Source organism: Hyaena hyaena, unplaced genomic scaffold (assembly GCF_003009895.1).
Source record: "Hyaena hyaena isolate Hyena2069 unplaced genomic scaffold, ASM300989v1 scaffold_606, whole genome shotgun sequence".
Taxonomy (NCBI): domain Eukaryota; kingdom Metazoa; phylum Chordata; class Mammalia; order Carnivora; family Hyaenidae; genus Hyaena; species Hyaena hyaena.
In genome coordinates, this window is record NW_024081238.1 from 1,025,480 (window position 1) to 1,043,950 (window position 18,471).

The following is an 18,471-nucleotide window of genomic DNA, read 5'->3' on the forward strand; positions in this document are numbered from 1 at the left end:
AGTCGAGTCCTTAAGTTAGGACACCTTTGACTATTGTGATGGTTTTTCTTTTTCTTTTTTTTTTAATTTTTAACATCTATTCATTTTAGAGAGACACAGAATCCAAAGCAGGCTCCAGGCTCTGAGCCATCAGCACAGAGCCTGACGCGGGGCTCGAACCCACGAACCACGAGATCATGACCTGAGCCAAAGTCAGACGCTCAACCGACTGAGCCACCCAGGCGCCCTAATGATTGTTAAGTTCTAAAGAGATAAAGTTGAGTCAGACTTGATCGCTGCCCTCAAGTTGTTGACAGTCTTGAAGGAAATGATAAATGTATAATTACATCCATGAAATGTAGTATGTGCAATGCTGTAAGACAGTGGATTCAGTGGAACCACCAAGGAGGGAGTAATCAATGTTTCCATGGCTTAGTCAGTTGCCTTGTTGTTAAGTGTGTATATCGTGGGAAGAAATTTAAATAGTACCTTTGTCTCTTTCTATATAAAATGGTACCCACATCATGCCCTGACTCAAGCAGGTCTTTATGTACAATAGAAAAAGCTGTCACTTTCTGGGGCATTTGAGTGGCTCAGTTGGTTAAACGTCTGACTTCAGCTCAGGTCATGATCTCATGGTTCATGAATTCGAGCTCCACGTTGGGCTCTGTGCTGACAGCTCAGAGCCTGAAACCTGCTTCCGATTCTGTGTCTCCCTCTCTCACTGTTCCTCCCCTGCCTGTACTCTGTCTCTCAAAAATAAATAAACATTAAAAAAAGTATAAAAAAAAAAAGCTGTCACTTCCTTGAGACACCCACTTCCACCTGATTGGATACTGCTATAATAAATTATAAGAAATAAATGTGAATTACTAATTAATGCCAGGTCTTAAGAGCTGCTCAGTGTACAGCCTGTACAGCTATACAAGGCAACCCTATAAATACAATATTTATCTCACATTGACTGTCATTATTTTGTTTGGCAAATAAAGTAATTAGGACAATTTTTTGTCTGTTGTAGACCATGATCCTGAACCCATGACCTTGTCACCATCATAGTCCTGGGTGAAGGTTATACTGTAGTTAGCTGGGTGAGATGGCTCTCATCCTTTAGCAGTTGGACTGAGATGTTGACTGAACATGTCCTTAGGTGGACAGAAGAATTCTGAGCAAAGCACCTAATAAACGATTCCTTCGCACAGGGCTGTTGTGAGGGGCAGGGACATCATGTGTAAGAAGTGTATGCTCACCATGTGTAAGAAGTGTAAGTGTAGCCTATGATGTCCTTCTGTTGTGTGGTATCTTGTCTCAGACATTTTGGATATGTGGTGGCAGATTCGTTAGAAATAACCTGACGGCACATATTATAAAAACAAATTAGGAATTATGAATCACATGTTTGTACCCTTCTTCTTGTGTTTACTGCCCATAGTTGATACTCCAGATCCGTATGTGGAACTTTTCATCTCCTCAACCCCTGACAGCAGGAAGAGAACAAGACACTTCAATAATGACATAAACCCAGTGTGGAATGAGACCTTTGAATTTATTTTGGATCCTAATCAGGAAAATGTTTTGGAGGTCAGTGAATCATTTGCGGAGTGTTCGGCAGTCATAATTCATGTTGAAGTCGGTGCCTGAGTTCGTCCCTTCTCTTCAGTTGGCTATAGTTGGAGCCCAGCTGTGTAGCATGGTACACGAGGCTCTAGTACCTAGAGCTCTAGATAGTGCCCCCTGGGCGGTGTGAGTGTCCAGTGGGAAACACAAGAGTTAGGTCAGGCCAGGAAGTATCTTTTATCCTCTTCATGTGCTTTGGAGAAAACATTTTCTGTTATAAAAAAGAAGGTCCAAGTATGACAGAATAACCCTGCTGTCAATTGATTGTGACTTTAAAATAAGGCAACTTAAGACTTCTAACTTAAAAGAATTAACTTTCAAACAAGTTAAAATAGATCCTTCCCAAAATGGGTGCATGGATTTTCTACATTAATTTATTTTTCATGCTCCAAATTAGCAATTCCCCTGAGAGGGAATAAAGTTCCATTTTTGAAAACATAATAATGAAGAAGTCAATCAAGAAAATGAAAAAAAATTATTATTTTAGTAGCAAATGCGTCTTAAAGAAAAGACAAAGTATTATAACTATGCTGAATGTTGAGGATCTCAAATGGTTATTAAAAATCATTCTAAAACTTTCATTTAGTGATTGTGGTGGAGATGTTAGATATAATTTCCAAGGATCCAAGAGAAATCATTTTCTTGTACTTTACCGTTTATCTCTACAGGTCACATTAATGGATGCCAATTATGTGATGGATGAAACTCTAGGAACAGCCACATTCCCCATATCCTCTATGAGAGTCGGAGAGAAGAAAGAGGTTCCTTTTATTTTCAACCAAGTAAGCAACACAACGGGGCTATTTTTCAACCTTATGTCAGATAAAAATCTCTTTGTTCTGGAATTTTCTCTCTTTGTGCGAATGTTTGTATTTTAAAGAGAAAATATTGTTTTCCCTTTAACTTCTCATGCTCATCTTTTTGTTGTTTTGATATTTATAGACTTTGGTTGAGATACCACACTAAATACCATTCAGACATTAATCTCTGTTGTTGCTCTAAATGAAGCAATGGCTTTGGACCCCACTGGCAGGTCGAATAAAACGTTTGGGAAGATGAAGAAAGATACGAAATCTCAAAGGAATAACAGAGAGAGGGGGAATGAGGGAGTGAACTCAGAAAGAAAACTATTGGAACATCCGAACTGTTCCAAAATTACATGTTTAGTAATAAATTAAGCCCTGTGGAGGCTCTGTCTCAAATAATCTTCAAATAATTAAGGCTGAGCCAATGAAAGGTCACCAGGAATGGTCTTGGGGTTTTTGTTTTCTTTATACCTCTAGGTTTGCTGCACTTCTGAAATTTCAATAATTTAGGAATAATAAAGCCCTAGAAAAATGATTAATACAGAGCATACACTGGAGTTTGAATTTTATAAGAAACAAATTTAGTAGTTTACAGCGAGAAATGTAAATACCTGGTGGGTTAGTATGCCGAAGGCTGGTTAATGTATTCATTTCTTGTTGGGAGAGGCCCTGTTCTTGCTCATCCTTGGGATGACATCAAATTGCTGTCTTCACCCAAACCTGCCTCTTCCTTAACTCCTACCTCCCTAATCGTTACCATCCCAAGTGACCTCCTCCTTCTCCGAACTTCTAAGATAATTACCTGTGGTATCCATGGGGACTGAATCGTTTAAATCGTTCAATTTCTCACCTCCCTCCCTCTCCCCATACACTAAAATCCTATAGGTCGGGAATACTGGCTAAGCATGTCTAATTACAGAGTTAATATATAGTTTATATTTATTGAATGAAGGTCTGGTGATTCAGAAAGCACCTCAAGCCCAAAGGGCCACCTGACCAGTTCATGCAATCACAGCAGCCAGGTGCCTTTGAGGATGCTCTCCAGTCACAGAGTCTCTGCCAATTCCTTGAGCTGCTTAAGGAGGTGTGTCTTCTATATGTCCTAATCCAATGCCAAGCCCACAGTTCTGTTGACTTTTTTAAGTCATTTCATTCATCCCTCTTGCAAATGTTTATGGAAGTGCCCTGTGTACCAGCCACTGTGTCCTGTGCAAGAAATATAAAGAAGAACAAGACGTAGGAGGTGCTCCATCCCCTTTCTGTGGGGTGGAGATGAGGTAAGGGTTGGAATAGGAAACACGCGTAGGAGATGTAGGCACGTGATGAGATGAAACCACCATCCAGTGAGATAAGCGTCAATGAGGAATGTGCAGAGTGCGGTAGGGAGACAGAATAAAGACACACTGTGTCGGGAGAGGAAGCCAGGGATGGCTGCGTATTAGTAGGTGATTTTGACTAGGTTGGACAGTGACCATAGTGATTTAATGCCGTGGCATTTGAAGCCAGGCTATTTGGTGTTTAAATGCCAGCTCTGTCTCTTATTCTCTATTTCATCCTGGTGAAACCACTTAGTTCTTCTGTGCCTCGATTTGCTCATCTATAAAATGGAGATAATAATCTCATATGATTAAATGAGTTAATTTTATTTATATATATCTGTATAATAATCTATGATATAATGTATATTATATATACATGTATTTTAAATTAGATGTAATTTTTTAATTGCAATTTTATTTAGATGTAATTATTTAATTGTACTTTTGTGTATCTTATTACATAAGATATAGATTATATGTTACTTAGGTTATGTATTTATTAAGTACCTAATTTATTACATATTAAATACATAATGGTGCTTGGTTATAGAAATATATATCAATACTGTGTGCACATGGATGTATCCATACATACACATAGTGCTTAGAACACCTTAAGCACTATATCCATGCAAAGGCATGGAGTCTTGAAAGAAGAAAGCAAGTTGGGGCCTGGCAAATTACAAGGCTTGGCAGACACAGATTGGTGAGTGGTGGGGTAAGGTTTAAAGATGGTCTCTAAACCCCGATCTTCCTAAGGCATGTTGCTGGGGTTGTTTCTTAATAAATGTTTGTTGAGAGCTTTGTTAAGCATGGATTGGCCTCCCCAAAGTATGTTTTCCCCCTCTTCAGTCTGATTATAAGAGAAGATATTGCAGGGAAACATGCATTTCCTCTCCTCCTGTCATTTCCTATGGTTAGCTGTGTAACCTCCGGCTCTAAAAAAGACTTTCTACATTCCTGAATTTAAAGTAGCTTACATAATTATTTTCTTTAGTGTGCCTGAGAAAACAGTTGGCCAAACAGCTTTTTTTTTTTTTTCCATCACTCTTGTCTTAGGAATTCTTGGCAGTTTTTATCTGAAGGACAGTCAGTAATGGTAGAGGGGAGAAAGGTAATGGCACACAACAGGTTGGAGAGCCCCTGTCTTCTCCAGATCACGTGGTGTGCCCTATGCAGCTGTCCAGCCTCACCTCACCTCTGAACCAGACCTTTCAGAGGAGTGTGGGCTTCTTTCCACAGTGTTCACAGAGGTGAGAGGGAGTGGACTGTGAGGGTATAATGTGGGAAAATAGATTTTTAAACAATTCTTGAAGATGGCAATCTGAAGTAGTAAAAAAAAAAAAAAGCACTTTGATTTGGCAAAGAGAGAACACATATTTCCAGCCAAGACATTAGCAAAAACTTCTTCAAAATTCCCAAAGTCAATACTGAGTCAACATAGAGTGATTTCTATGGCCAGTAGCCAGCTAGAGAAAGAACAAGAGTCTCCACATGGAGAATGCCAGATTCCCATGGAGCCTGCTATACTCACTCAGGGTAGAACTGGGAATTGGGAGATCCATTCTCTAATTTTATCTGGGTCACTAATCTCCCTCTAGAATGTTTGAGTTGTCACTCTTTCTGTATTATTTTCCTCAACTCTAAAATAGAGGTTTCAGTTAACATATTTCTAAGACCCTTGCTAATGTATAAAATTTTGTTGATCTAGAAAGAATACCTTTTTTTCATATGACCATTTTTATTCAAAAAATGTTAACCCTTTCCATTGCATAAATATGGACACAAAATAATAACACAGTAATAAGAATCTTTCACTTTGTGCCCACCCGGGGATGCCAAACTAACGTCTTTATTTTGTGATTTTAAAATACGGACTTGTCAGTAGATTATTTTTCAATATGAGAATTTGAGCAGCTAAACTTTATTTGCCGCTAAAACTTTGCTAAATGTTAAGAAAACGACAAGAAGTTCTTTTTTAAGGAATTAATAGTTTGGAAAGGAGTAGACATTCATGTGTAAACTTAAGTGATGTAATAAGCAGTGTCGTGAGGCATCTATTCATTAATTTACTTACTTAGGTGTTATTAAACACTTGTTATGTTCTAGACAGTATTACAGGTGATGGGCAAGCAGTAGAGGACCTGAGAGATGATGTTCTGGTTCCCAGCGAGCTTGCATGCTATTGGGGAAGGTGAATAGCAACAGAAACAAAAGTATAATCAGCAGAACATCAGCTAGAGAAAAAATACTGTGAAGAAACTAGACGGATGTGATGGGAAATAGGTGGTGGGCAACTAATGTTTCTATAGTCAGGGAAGACCTTTCTAAAGCATTAGATTTTTTTTCTCCAAATTTTATTATAAGACTCTTCAAGCATATAAAAAATTGGAAGATTTGAATAACTGCCACATAGACTCGACGATTAACATTTTACCGTATTTACTTTGCCGTACATCTCTCCATCCACCTATCCATGAAACCATCTTGCTATTTTGATGCATTTGGAAACAAATTACAGGCAACACAACTTTTACCCCTCAACAATTTAGCATATTGTTAGTTAGAGTTTCGTATTTACATAGTATAGTTTTAAGTGCTAAATAGTGTAGACCATAGGGACAATGAGAGTTATAAGAAAGAATTATTCATTCATTTCACACATAACCATTGAATGCCTATTGTGTGGCACGCAGTCTGTACGTACTACCTATCCAGCAGCGAACAAAACACCAAGAATCCCTACCCTCATGGAACTTATATTGTATTCAGTAAAAGAGACAAGGAGCAAGATAAATAAGTAAAAATTACTTGTGTTGGATAGCGATAGCAATAAGTGCTAAATAAACTATGGAAGGAGGAGAGGGACATTGGTATATGTGGGTACAGGGAATCGCAAGTGCAGTTCCAAAAATGTGGCTAAGAAAAGCATCTCAGGCGATATTGGGGGCGCAGAAGTTGTTCTGCGTAGAAAAGTCCTGAGGCGAAAGTTTGCCTGCCGTGTTAAGTAACAGCAAGGAGCCGAATATGGCTGGAACACAAGAAAGAGTAGTAGAAATTGTCGTAGGAGATGACGGCAGGGAGGTGAAGGGGGATGGGGTTTCAGTGAGATATAGGGGATATCGATGGCTTAGGCTTGTCCTGAAAGGAAGGATGTGGTTGGATCACCCTGAAAGGGATGGAAAGCCCTTCTGAGCCTTTGCTCATAGTCATGGGACGAAAAAGGACAAGCATGTTCAGGAAACAGTGTCTAGACCAGTGTGATGGGAACAGAGCATTCATGCATGAGGGAAGAGTAGGTACGCTGGGATCAAACTATAACAGAGTTCAAATTTGAGATGTTAGATGTTGGAATTTGGATGTTTTCTTACCGACAGCGGTGAGTCATGGAAGGTTTTTGACCAGGTAATGGGGAGTTTTGGAAGGTTTTTGACCAGGTTATGGGGAATTTCGGGCAAACAAGATTTGGCTTCTTTCTCAGATGTATTAGTAAGCAACAAGTTAGTAGATGAATAATGTTTACTATCGAAAACAAAAAGGCGATGCAGACTACCTCCGTGACAAGGGACAGGTATGAGGAATTCTGAATGACTTGAGGAAACTGAGTGCAGCAATAGCTTTAATGTGTCTGTAAGAGTTGGAAGGAAAGATTGCTTGTGGCAGTGAGGACCAGTGGAAGTTGCAGAGTGGGAATTTACAATGGATGCAGCCCTTCCTGAGACTGTGATTTATCACTCCATTTTTGAACCCTTCTGTTTATTATTATTATTATTATTATTATTATTATTAGAGAAAGCCAATCTTAGGCCTGGGTCCATATTTTTTTGTTTTCTAGCTGGCATTTAGGGTGAGGTTGTATTTATTGGAGTCACAAGTTGAGAGAGCATCAAAGTTGTCATTTGAGAAAAATTTGCAGGACCTGCTGTTTTTGACCCCAGGCTCAGAGTCAGCCAACCACTGCCTGGGTTGGAATCATAATTCTGATATTTATTCACCATGTGATGTTGGACAAGTTATTTTTTTTCTTTGCCATGCATCCTCATCTGTGAAACAGGGTTGTACATAGTACCCACCTCTTAAGGTTGTGGTTATGGTTAAATTAATTGATGTATGGAAAGCTTTAGATCAGTACCTCACCTGGCAAGCACTAAATAAATATTAGATATTCACATTATAATTGTAACTGGCCAGATTTAATTATTTGTCATGTGGTTCATGGAACTGACTTAACTATTAAACATATTTGTTTGAACTTACTGAAATGAACTTATTTGTATATACAGGTGGAGCCTATAAGGTTCGTGATCATTTGTTTTAACACAGTTCAAAAATGCTCCAGTCACTCATTACTGAATAGATCAAGTGTGGCTGTGGGTTACAGAATCCCATTTTAAAGTGGAAAGATGTAATATCTTTAGAATTTAGTGTGTTTTGTGTAAACAAAGTAGCCCACTTGAAGAGAATCACAGAAATGCTGAGGTTTTGAAGTATGATATTTATTCTCTTTATTCTCTAGATAAAATTTGTTTAGGCTAATACTCTGAGGAAGGTAGCCTCTAAGTTTACAAGGAATGGTGTTTTTATTTGCTGTCTTTATTTAGTCATTAGTGGTATTGTTTAAAAATAGCCATGTCTCATGGCTGCTGTGGTATCTAATTCTGGCTGATTGCTTTCTTTGATTACTGCTTATTCATGGTTGCAAACTTGAAAATGAAAGAGATAGCTTCTATAGAAGAGATAGTGGTGTGCAAAGCTTTTTAAAAAATGGTAGTTTTAATGCTGAGTTCAGAATGTTAAGTTAGTTTGAGGATGATTTCTTTGGAAAACCATGTGTGATGGCTAAGACTATAATTTAGCTAAGTGAATGAGACAAAGCAAAGTTTGGAGGGAAAACAAGAGAACTATATACTTTGATGAGAAGTCTGGGGGATCTTTGGCCAAGATATGAATCTTGTCAGATGGAAGGCAGCTATGCTCACCACTATACCACCAACGCCGAATCTTGTCAGATGGAAGTGGGTCAGAGTTCAAACACAGGTCAAATAATTCCTGGCTTTAAAAGAAAATGCTTTTTTATTTGGGGATGCTAACTATGGAAATGTAAATGAGTCTTTTTTTTTTTTTTACATTTTTGCAATACAAGTTTTAAATTATAGGGCACTTTAGAATGTTTTTGTATTCCTGAGGGTCCTCTACTGGATCTAAGTTCCATCAAGGAGTAGAATACATCCATCTTAATTACCATTGCATACTTAGCCTGATACACATTAGGTGGTTGAATCATTTTTGGATGAATGGATTAAGGAATGCGTTTATGGGAAATACAGAAAATTTAAGAAGTGCCCAGACAGGAATAATGAAAGTAAATTAAGTTAAAAAAAAACAAAAAACTAAAGTCTGGGAGATCCCCATTCAGAGAAAAAGAGAGAATGTTTGGTTTGGTAATTGTGCTCTACAAAGTCTGGTTTAGAATTTTCAATGTCCATGGAAGGAAAAGGGACCTTAAGTGAAGAAAAGAGAGGTTGTCCTCAGATGTAAGGAGGAAAGCTATATGATAGAGTGGAACATGACTATAGGGGAAATAATGTATTTTTTAATCTTTCAAATCTTGTAACACCAGCTGTGATATTTGGTGGGAGGGGGAAGGGACACAGTTATCCTGAATTTTTGGGTGAATGGATTAGATGATTCCTGGTAGTAAACGCTAATTTTATTTTCTTAAGAAATCACGTATGTTACCAGACTTACTGTGCTGATCATTTTGCAGTATGTATAAATGTTGAATCATTATGTTATATACCTGAAACTAATGTTAAATGTCAATTATATCTCAATTTAAAAACCATTAGTTTTTTGTGTTATTAACAATCAGACACATTTTAAAAAGTGGTTTTAGCAGTCCTCATTCCGTTTTAAATGTGCAGAATTTATCTGGATGTGACCTGGCTTGCACTGGTGGGATTGTACTTTCCACTCCACAGTGGAGTTGCTTCTGTTAGATCTACATTTGGTTCCTTCTTCATTGGCTAGATTTGTAGTGTACGGAAACATGATTCTTAGTGCAAGTAGCCCTTATTTCTGAAATATAATTTTATTTTGTCCTGTACAGGTCAGGTATATACAGGCAAAGCAGACAATATTCTGTAGTTCTCCCAGGCGATATAAATTATTATCAAAACTGCATTGTGATCCGTTGCTGTGTAAGTCTGTTGACGGGGAGAAAAAGAGTACCCTGACTCAGGAGGGATCCGAACTCAATATAATGTTTTATTGCAAGTTAAGGTTGTAAATGCTAGAGTACGTTAATAAGAAAAGGCAGAGAGTATTTGGGGAGCTCTTTACCAAAAGAGTAGGTTCTCAAGTTTAAAATCGTTTGTGTGCATCTCTTTGTGACAATAATTTTAAACAACCTCTTTCATGCCAAGCACTATGCTTGTTGCTTTAGCTTTATCATTTCAAAATGACCCTGGAAAGTTTGCAAGAGGGTTAGTGGATTAGATACTTTTCAAACATTATTTTTAAGTTGAAAATGGCTTCTCTATTTAGGTTCTCTCCTCTGGGCCCCCACCGCCTCCCCACCCTGAACATCCCCCATTGTAAGCATCTAGCATTGCTTTCCACTGTGGAATTCAAAGATGAGATTGTTGTTTTCCACAAGAATGCACACAGAGCACAGCCTGCTTCTTACATTTATAATTCCTAGAAGAGGTAGAGTTCTTCCCCTTCGTCTGGGTCCTAGCTAAGCGTATGGGGTTGGGGAGACCCAGGCAGATGGGGTCAGCTTACCTTGGTAATACCAGCAATGTAGAAGACTGTGATACAAAACCACTTCATGCAGTGAGTGGGAAGGAATTTATAATACTTGTTTAATGCCTCACAGGAAGTACATGCTTTTGTGGCTATTGCACTGAATGACATGTTTCAGGTAAAAGGTGCAGAGAGACTGTAAATGTCAGTCTTCACGGCATGTCTGAGCATAGCACATCAAGTGGGAGAGTTTAAAATTTCCTCCAGATGGTGGGTGATCCACTTGGGCAACATGAGGAAGTGAAGATCCCCATCCATGTAACAAGTCCCTCCGCACCACATTCTGTAATATTCCCAATGGCAGGAATCCTGCGTCTTCACTTCTCTCATCCTCCCTTCTTATCAGTCAGTTGAGGATTTATGGATGTCTCAGCCAAGAAGTGCTATGCCCGGATGTGTAAGGGACATTCTGAAGACAAATACATAGCAGAGTTGATTTTCCTTTCATTTATTAAGTTGTCAGGAAAGTTGTCATGAGATATAATGCCAGTTGGCCTGTCAGTTGGGTAGCCATCTTTTTTCTCAAGTCTGTCATGACGTGGCACATTGGACTAGGAAGCTCATTCCAGCTTAAAATCTTTCCGTTTGTTAGAAAACTTCACAATGGGTTGTAATGTTGTTCTTTTAGTTTCCATTAATCCATGGTGTTTTTGCCCTCTGGAAATGAAAACAGTAAATCTAGTCTTATTTTAATACCAGCTTTCATGTACTTGGGAGCATGGAGGGTGGCAAACAGATCATGTTTTTACCCATGTCTTGTTTTTCTCACTAAATATCCTAAGTAATCTCATCCGATATAAAGTTTTCTAAGCCCTCTTTGGGAAAGTCTCCATTTGAAATTTAGAAACAGGAATAGACATGATGTGCCGGGATGTGGTCTGAGCAGTGCTACTAGCATGGGTAAAACAGACAGCAGTTATATTAATTGTTTGGAAGCCAGTCACCTTTTAAAAAAAAAAAAATTTTTAATGTTTATTTATTTTTGAGAGCGACAGAGCATGAGCGGGGGAGGGCAAAGAGAGAGGGAGACACAGAATCCAAAGCAGGCTCCAAGCTGTCAGCATAGAGCCCAACATGGAGCTCGAACTCATGAACCGTGAAATCATGACCTGAGCCAAAGTCGGACACTTAAGAGACTGAGCCACCCAGGCACGCCAAGCCAGTCATCTTTTTGACTTATAACTGTACTATGATTCATCTGGGCATGTGTAATTCCACTTGTACTGGGGTTCTTGATTATTTTGTTAACTTCAAAGTGATACTGATATGCTGCTTTGGTGAGTAAAGGTTCATAGGACTTCATAGGAATGGCTGGCTGTGTTACACCAGCCCATGGTTTTATGTTTAGTAGCGATGGAATGTTTCTTAACAAGAAAAGATTGCCTCATGTGCTCCCCTCACACACGCATGCACAGTAATTCAGCAGATATTGATTACGTGTCATGTGCCATATACTGCAATGAACTAGTGATAGAGATCTATATAAAATAGATACATATGATACATATATACATAAGATACATATGAATGCATGTAAGATATGTATATAAGATAGGTCTATATAAGATAGATACAGTTTAGTGGGAGAGGCAAATTCTTGTACAGATGATTTCAATACCTTTTTCTTATTCATAAAATTAAGTGCTGAGAATTATCCATGAACTTTTTTTAACCTTTTGGAAAGCTCCTTCTAGTTTGTTTTTTTCCATCCTCTGAAACCAAAAAGAAAACAAAGCCAGTAATCTATAGCATTTTGTGTTGCTTCTAAAAATGCCCTCTTCACCTTTTAAGAGGCATATCTGAGTTCTGGTCTATTTGAAGGTATTGGGCAGGTTTGCTCTAACTATATTCTATGGTAACTGATATAATAAAAATAATAGCACCAATTTATAATTATGCAGCAATCTGCAAAACATTTTCTCAATTGGTTCTCAGGACAGTCTAAAATTATATTATTCATAACTAATGGCAGGGATAGTACAGAGAATGTCTTTCTATACAACAGAATTGTAGTCTCTGGAGAGATACCTTTTAATACCCCTTTTTTCTTTGGATATTAATCACTCTGTTTTCCATTTGACTAATATTGGCTCACTGGCAGGCCAGAGTCCTCCTAGAAATTTGGTTAGCTCACACAGTGTTGAAAAATGAAAACCTGAGCCCCACCTCCCATTTGTAGATGTTTCTTGAGCCGCCATAGTTGGCTGGCCACAGTCCTGCTGCCACCTTGGCTAGGTGTTCTGTCTCCAGTCTATGACAGCCCACACTTGTCACAAACGCACATGTGTGAATTTTCACCTAGGCTTTCTTTAACCTCCTTACCATTTCCACCTCTATTTGGAGGCCTGGGGACAGTTCCTGAATCACAGGCACAGTATCTTAGTTTTTAGAGCTCAGGCAATTTCTTATAATGTTGATTTATTTTGAAAGGGGGGTGGTGCAGAGAGCGCGCGCGCACGCCGCGCGCGCGCACACACACACACACACACACACACACACACACACACGAGTAGGGGAGAGAGGGAGAGAGAGAATCCTAAGCAGGCTCCATGTTGTCAGTGCAGAGCCCACTGTGGGACTTGAACCCACAAACCCTGTGAGATCATGATCTGAGCTGAAATCAAGAGTTGGACACTTATGGGCACCTGGGTGGCTCAGTCAGTTGGGCGTCCGACTTCCACTCAGGTCATGATGTCATGGTTCATGGGTTGAAGCACTTCACTGGGCTCTGTGCTGACAACTCAGAGTCTGGAGCCTGCTTCGGATTCTGTGTCTCCTGTCTCTGCTCCCCCCCAACCCCCCACTCTGTCTCTCTCTCAAAAATAAGTAAACACTAAAAAAAAAAAAAAAGAGTCAGACACTTAACTGACTAGACACCCAGGTGCCCCTAGAGCTCAGACAATTTTTATGTCTCATGCGTAATGATTGCAGAACTCAACTCCTTCATTGTAGTGAAGAAGGAAAACAATTATGCAGAGGCAATTCTTATATTTACTAAAATGACTGATTATGTAGATTTATATCATGAAAAATAGTAAAACATATATTTATTGAAATATGACTTAGGGTCTTCATAAAGCTATGTTACTTTTATTTTTAGGATTCTTTTAGGTTAAAAATAAACTAGCACTCAAAAAATTTTTTGACTTTGTTTGCATTATATGTGATATACATCCATTTTATGACCTAATCTGATGAATGTGTCTGTTCTAGGTCACTGAAATGTTTCTGGAAATGTCTCTTGAAGTTTGGTAAGTACATTTATTTCATTGGGTGGAAAATATTGTGAGTGATCCACTGATTTATTTTAATTGTTAAGGGTAAACTTTTAAATATGAAATAATTCTGACAGCTTTTGAACATAAACAGCACATTAAATAATCTTTTCTTTAGCTCTTCCCTAATAGCTACGGCATTAAAAAAAAATAATAAACTTTGTATCTTTGCTACTTTTCCTGTAGTTTGGTCTTCACATAATAGAGTTCAAGGCTTATCAGTTCAATAATAAGGGCTTTTAGAAAGAGTCCTCCCTCTTACCTATTTCCCATAGAAATGAGCAGCTATGGTTATTTAAGCCTATTTTTCATTGTTGATTCAGATAGATATTCAAGAACATGAAAGTAAACATAAACAGGAAACTATAAAAAGGAAAAAACTGAAAACTGAGATTGTTTTTGTTCACAGAGATAGTAAAGTTCCATGAACCATGTTACTCTTTCAAAGTGGCCTCCAAAAAAATGTTGGAAAATCATTTATTTATTTTCAAGCGGTGCATCTTAGGGGGAGTTAGGTCTGCCTGGAGACTTAGCTGGATCTAACGCTGAGTTCAGTACATCCCACCTCCCTCAAACTCTCTGCATATCCTTGAACTTCCCTTGAAGTGGGTTTTACCAAAGTAACTGGTACACATTTAATTTACCCAAACACTGCATATATTAGTATAACATTCTCCTATATTGTGATTTGCCAAATGAATGATGATGGCTATATTGACATTGGATTTGGTATTTCTTTCTCTTATTTGGGTTCCCAGAACACATTGATTCAACCTCATAAATTATTACATAAATTACCACTGTCCCTCAAAATATGTCAGGAAATATCACAGGACAGTCCAAGTAACTGAGTTGTGTTGTTTTGCATTGTGTTGATTCTTGCTAAAACATGGTATATTTTAAGGGTACCTGGATGGCTCAGTCAGTTGAGCATCTTACTCTTGATTTCAGCTCAGGTCATGATCCTAGGATCTTGGGATCAAGCCCCACATTGTGAAGCCTGCTTAAGATTCTCTCTTTCTCTCTCTCTCTCCCTTACCCCCACCTGTCCCTCTTTCCCACTCAGGCTCTCTCTTTATCTGTCTAAAAACTTTTTTAAATGTGGTATATTTTAGCATGATATTAAAAGAACTTTTGCTATTTGACTAGAAAGTCATGCTATTTGTCTTAATGGGAAATGGTCTATACTGATGTAATTAGGAGCATATTAAGTAAAAGAAATTCACTTTAACAAAGCACAGATAAGAAAAAATGGAGGGGAAAAACTCACCTAAATAAGATACATATATTCAGAAGCAATTTACTCTATATTTATAATGAATTTTAATCAAACTATTTTTATCTGTTAATTTGTCTTGACTCTGAAATGGAAATATTCTTGGAAATTATTTTTCAAGTTTATTTATTTTGAGAGAAACAGAGGGAGCATAAGGTGGGGAGGGGCAGAGATGAGGTGGGGTGGGGGGAGAGAATCCTAAGCCGGCTCTGTGCTGGCAGCCCATTGGCACCCCAGTGTGGGACGAAGCTGCAATATCATGATCTGAGCCGAAAGCAAGAGCACCATGGCGCCCTAGAAATGTTATTTAAAGAAAAATTCAACTTTCCATGGAATGTCTTTCATTAGATATAAAATAAAATCAACAAAGCAGATTAAACAGTTAAAGATAACATATAAAGGAGGAAATAAATGAACCAAACTTGTTAATATACTTATAAAATTACTCAACAGTTTTGAATTTTCTTTTACATGTTTGTACTGATATCTTCTAAATATTTGTGTTCATAGCTCTGTTCATAGGTTTTCTGAAAAATCATGCTCCTTGTGTTTAATGTAGGATAGTGACCGGCATAGTGTATTACAAGTATATTACCTAGTATATACTCAAGGAACATGAGTTTCAGTGAGAACTCCTTTTAAATCTGCCTCTTGCATTTTATGTTAACAGTTGAAAGATTTTTAATGACACTTTTGCTCCTTTGTAAAATAAGAAAAGAGTATTTTATAAGCATATCTAGTGTGATGATTTAATGAGCTGTTCTTTAGGAAAAGAGCATATATTATTTTGTATTAATAGAAAATAGAAAAATTTTCTACATGTACACCACATGTTCACAGTAAAACTGTTTGTAATAGTTTACAGAAATTCAAAGCAACCTCAGTGTTCATGAATAAGTAATGCTATAATCATATAACAGAAATATTCCATATTAGTAAAAAATGTTTGAATTATTCCTATATATAAACACAGATGAATCTCAAAAACAAAGTGTTCAATGGAAAAAATACTGCAGAATACATATAATTGATAGAATTTAGAAAAAATTAAAAACAAAATGTCTCTTCATGTTACTTAAAGATATAAATATATACTGAGAAATTATAAATAATTATAATTTATAAATGTATAAATAATTATAATTCATAAATGTATAAATATATTGGAATAATAAAGAGTAACTTTAAGGTAGTGGTTACTCTGAGGAGCAGAAAAGGAAACACAATTGAGGCAGATTCACAGAAAGAACTGTGCAGGTGAGATTTTTATTTCTCAAAATGGTTAGAAGATACTCAACTTAATGTATTGTAATAAATAATAATAGAGAGTTTACCCCTAAGATTTGACTTAAAATAAATGTTGACTCTTAACTCTTTTCCTCCTTGTTACATAAGCATCATAATTATCGAATTTAATAACTGTACAATCCAATGATTTAATATGCTATACTGATCATTTTTTATTATCGGACAATATGGCTAAATGATCTTTTCAAAATTAACAGTTAATTTTCTTTTTTTTAAGTTGATTTATTTATTTTGAGTGTGGGAGTGGCAGAGGGAGGGAGAGAGAAAATCCCAAGCAGGCATAGAGCCTGACTTGGAGCTACATCTCATCACCCAGGATATCATGACCTGAACCAAGATCAAGAGTCTTAATGGATGACTTAACTGCCTAAGTCACCCAAGCATCCTTAACAGTTGTTTTCTTAAAGCAGATATTCAAAAATAAAATTACTCAAAGGCCATACACATTTTAATTATTTTATTTTTAAATATTAAATATTTTAAGTTATTTGGTACTCATCATTTAGTCACTTTCAAAAGTATTTTGCAAATTTATATTCCCAAAGTGAATATATTTACTTTGTACTGGAAAATAAATACTTAAAATATTTCTTAAAAATTACTGATAAGAATATTTTTAAAATTTGCTAGTGAAACTAAATATTCTTCTGTTATTCATTATTAATCATACTTCCTCTTTTTTGAGTTATCCATATCTGTCCCTTGCGAAGTAGTAATTAAAATATTATTTATAATCAAGTACTGTAGAGCACATAGCCCAGAGGCTATCGAGTCTCTTGGTCTACATTTTACAAGGAAGAGATACACTGAATTAACAGAAATGGTAATTAAATTTAACTCACTCTGAAGGGAAGGACTTGCTTTTATGAATGGTAAAGAGGCAATATTTTATTAGTGAAATCTTACTTTCTACATTTGGATTTATTTGCATCATCTCTCAGAGCTTCAGTTTTTTGGATCTGTAATAGGCAGTTATAAAAAATGTATATTGTATAATAATATGTGAGATTTAATCCCATTATTTCTGCAGTGATACATGCCTATGTATCTAAAGTGGTTTTTGGCATAGTCTGGGGACCCGAGAACTGCTGCTGCTGCTGCTGCTGTTAGGAAGGGTATACAATGAAAAGGTTCTGAAATCCTCCAGTCAAAATGACGTGGCTCTGTCTGAAGTTCTAGTATTAGCAGTTCCTTTTTTTTTTTTTTTTTTTTTTTTGTCACAGGAAGACATCTCTTAGACAAGGCAATTCATTAAGACAGTATTTCTGCCGGTATGCTCCTCAGAACATAACTCTTTGGAATGTTAATGCTATGTCATGGAGAAGTGGGGGATGGAAGGCCAGGGGAAGGAATTCTTGCTCAAATAAATTTGGGAAATACTATGCCAAACAGACCTCAACAGGTTTACTTTCTGAATTACTTCCTAGAATCTTTACTATCCTAAGATGAATTTCTCAGGGGCTGTTTGTGTGCTTGCTTATTTTTTCTAAAGCATCTCCTACTCCAGATTTTCTGGAAACACACCTTGGGACATAGGGCTTTAAGACAGCCATCATTTTGGCTAATGGACACTAATATTTGGCTAATAAACAATGCTCAACATCACTCATCATCAGGGAAATAGAAATCAAAACCACATTGAGATGCCACTTCACGCCAGTCAGAGTGGCTAAAATGAAGAAATCAGGAGACTATAGGTGCTGGTGAGGATGTGGAGAAACAGGCACCCTCCGATACTGTTGGTGGGAATGGAAACTGGTGCAACCCCTCTGGAAAACAGTGTGGAGGTTCCTCAAAAAATTAACAATAGAACTCCCCTATGACCCAGCAATAGCACAGCTAGGAATCTACCCAAGGGATACAGGGGTGCTAATGCATAGGGGCACATGTACCCCAATGTTCATAGCAGCACTCTCAACCATAGCCAAAATATGGAAAAAGCCTAAGTGTCCATCAACGGACGAATGGATCAAGAAGATATGGTTTATCTATACAATGGAATACTACATGGCAATGAGAAAGAATGAAATCTGGCCATGTGTAGCAAGGTGGATGGAACTCGAGGGTGTTAGACTAAGTGAAAT

At 37.4% G+C, this 18,471-nt stretch overlaps 1 protein-coding gene and 1 non-coding gene across 3 annotated transcripts in view; one reads left to right on the forward strand and one right to left on the reverse strand.

The window, feature by feature from the left end:
* Nucleotides 1-18,471, forward strand: part of PLA2G4A (phospholipase A2 group IVA) — a 160,465-nt gene that overhangs the window by 66,398 nt on the left and 75,596 nt on the right. For both annotated transcript variants that reach the window (XM_039257200.1, XM_039257201.1), the window contains 3 exons: nucleotides 1,412-1,560; nucleotides 2,265-2,378; nucleotides 13,742-13,779. In XM_039257200.1, the coding sequence (XP_039113131.1) occupies nucleotides 1,412-1,560; nucleotides 2,265-2,378; nucleotides 13,742-13,779 (301 nt within the window). The remainder of the gene's footprint in view (nucleotides 1-1,411; nucleotides 1,561-2,264; nucleotides 2,379-13,741; nucleotides 13,780-18,471) is intronic.
* TRNAQ-UUG lies at nucleotides 139-223 on the reverse strand. The gene has a single exon. It is a non-coding gene; the product is annotated as a tRNA-Gln (tRNA).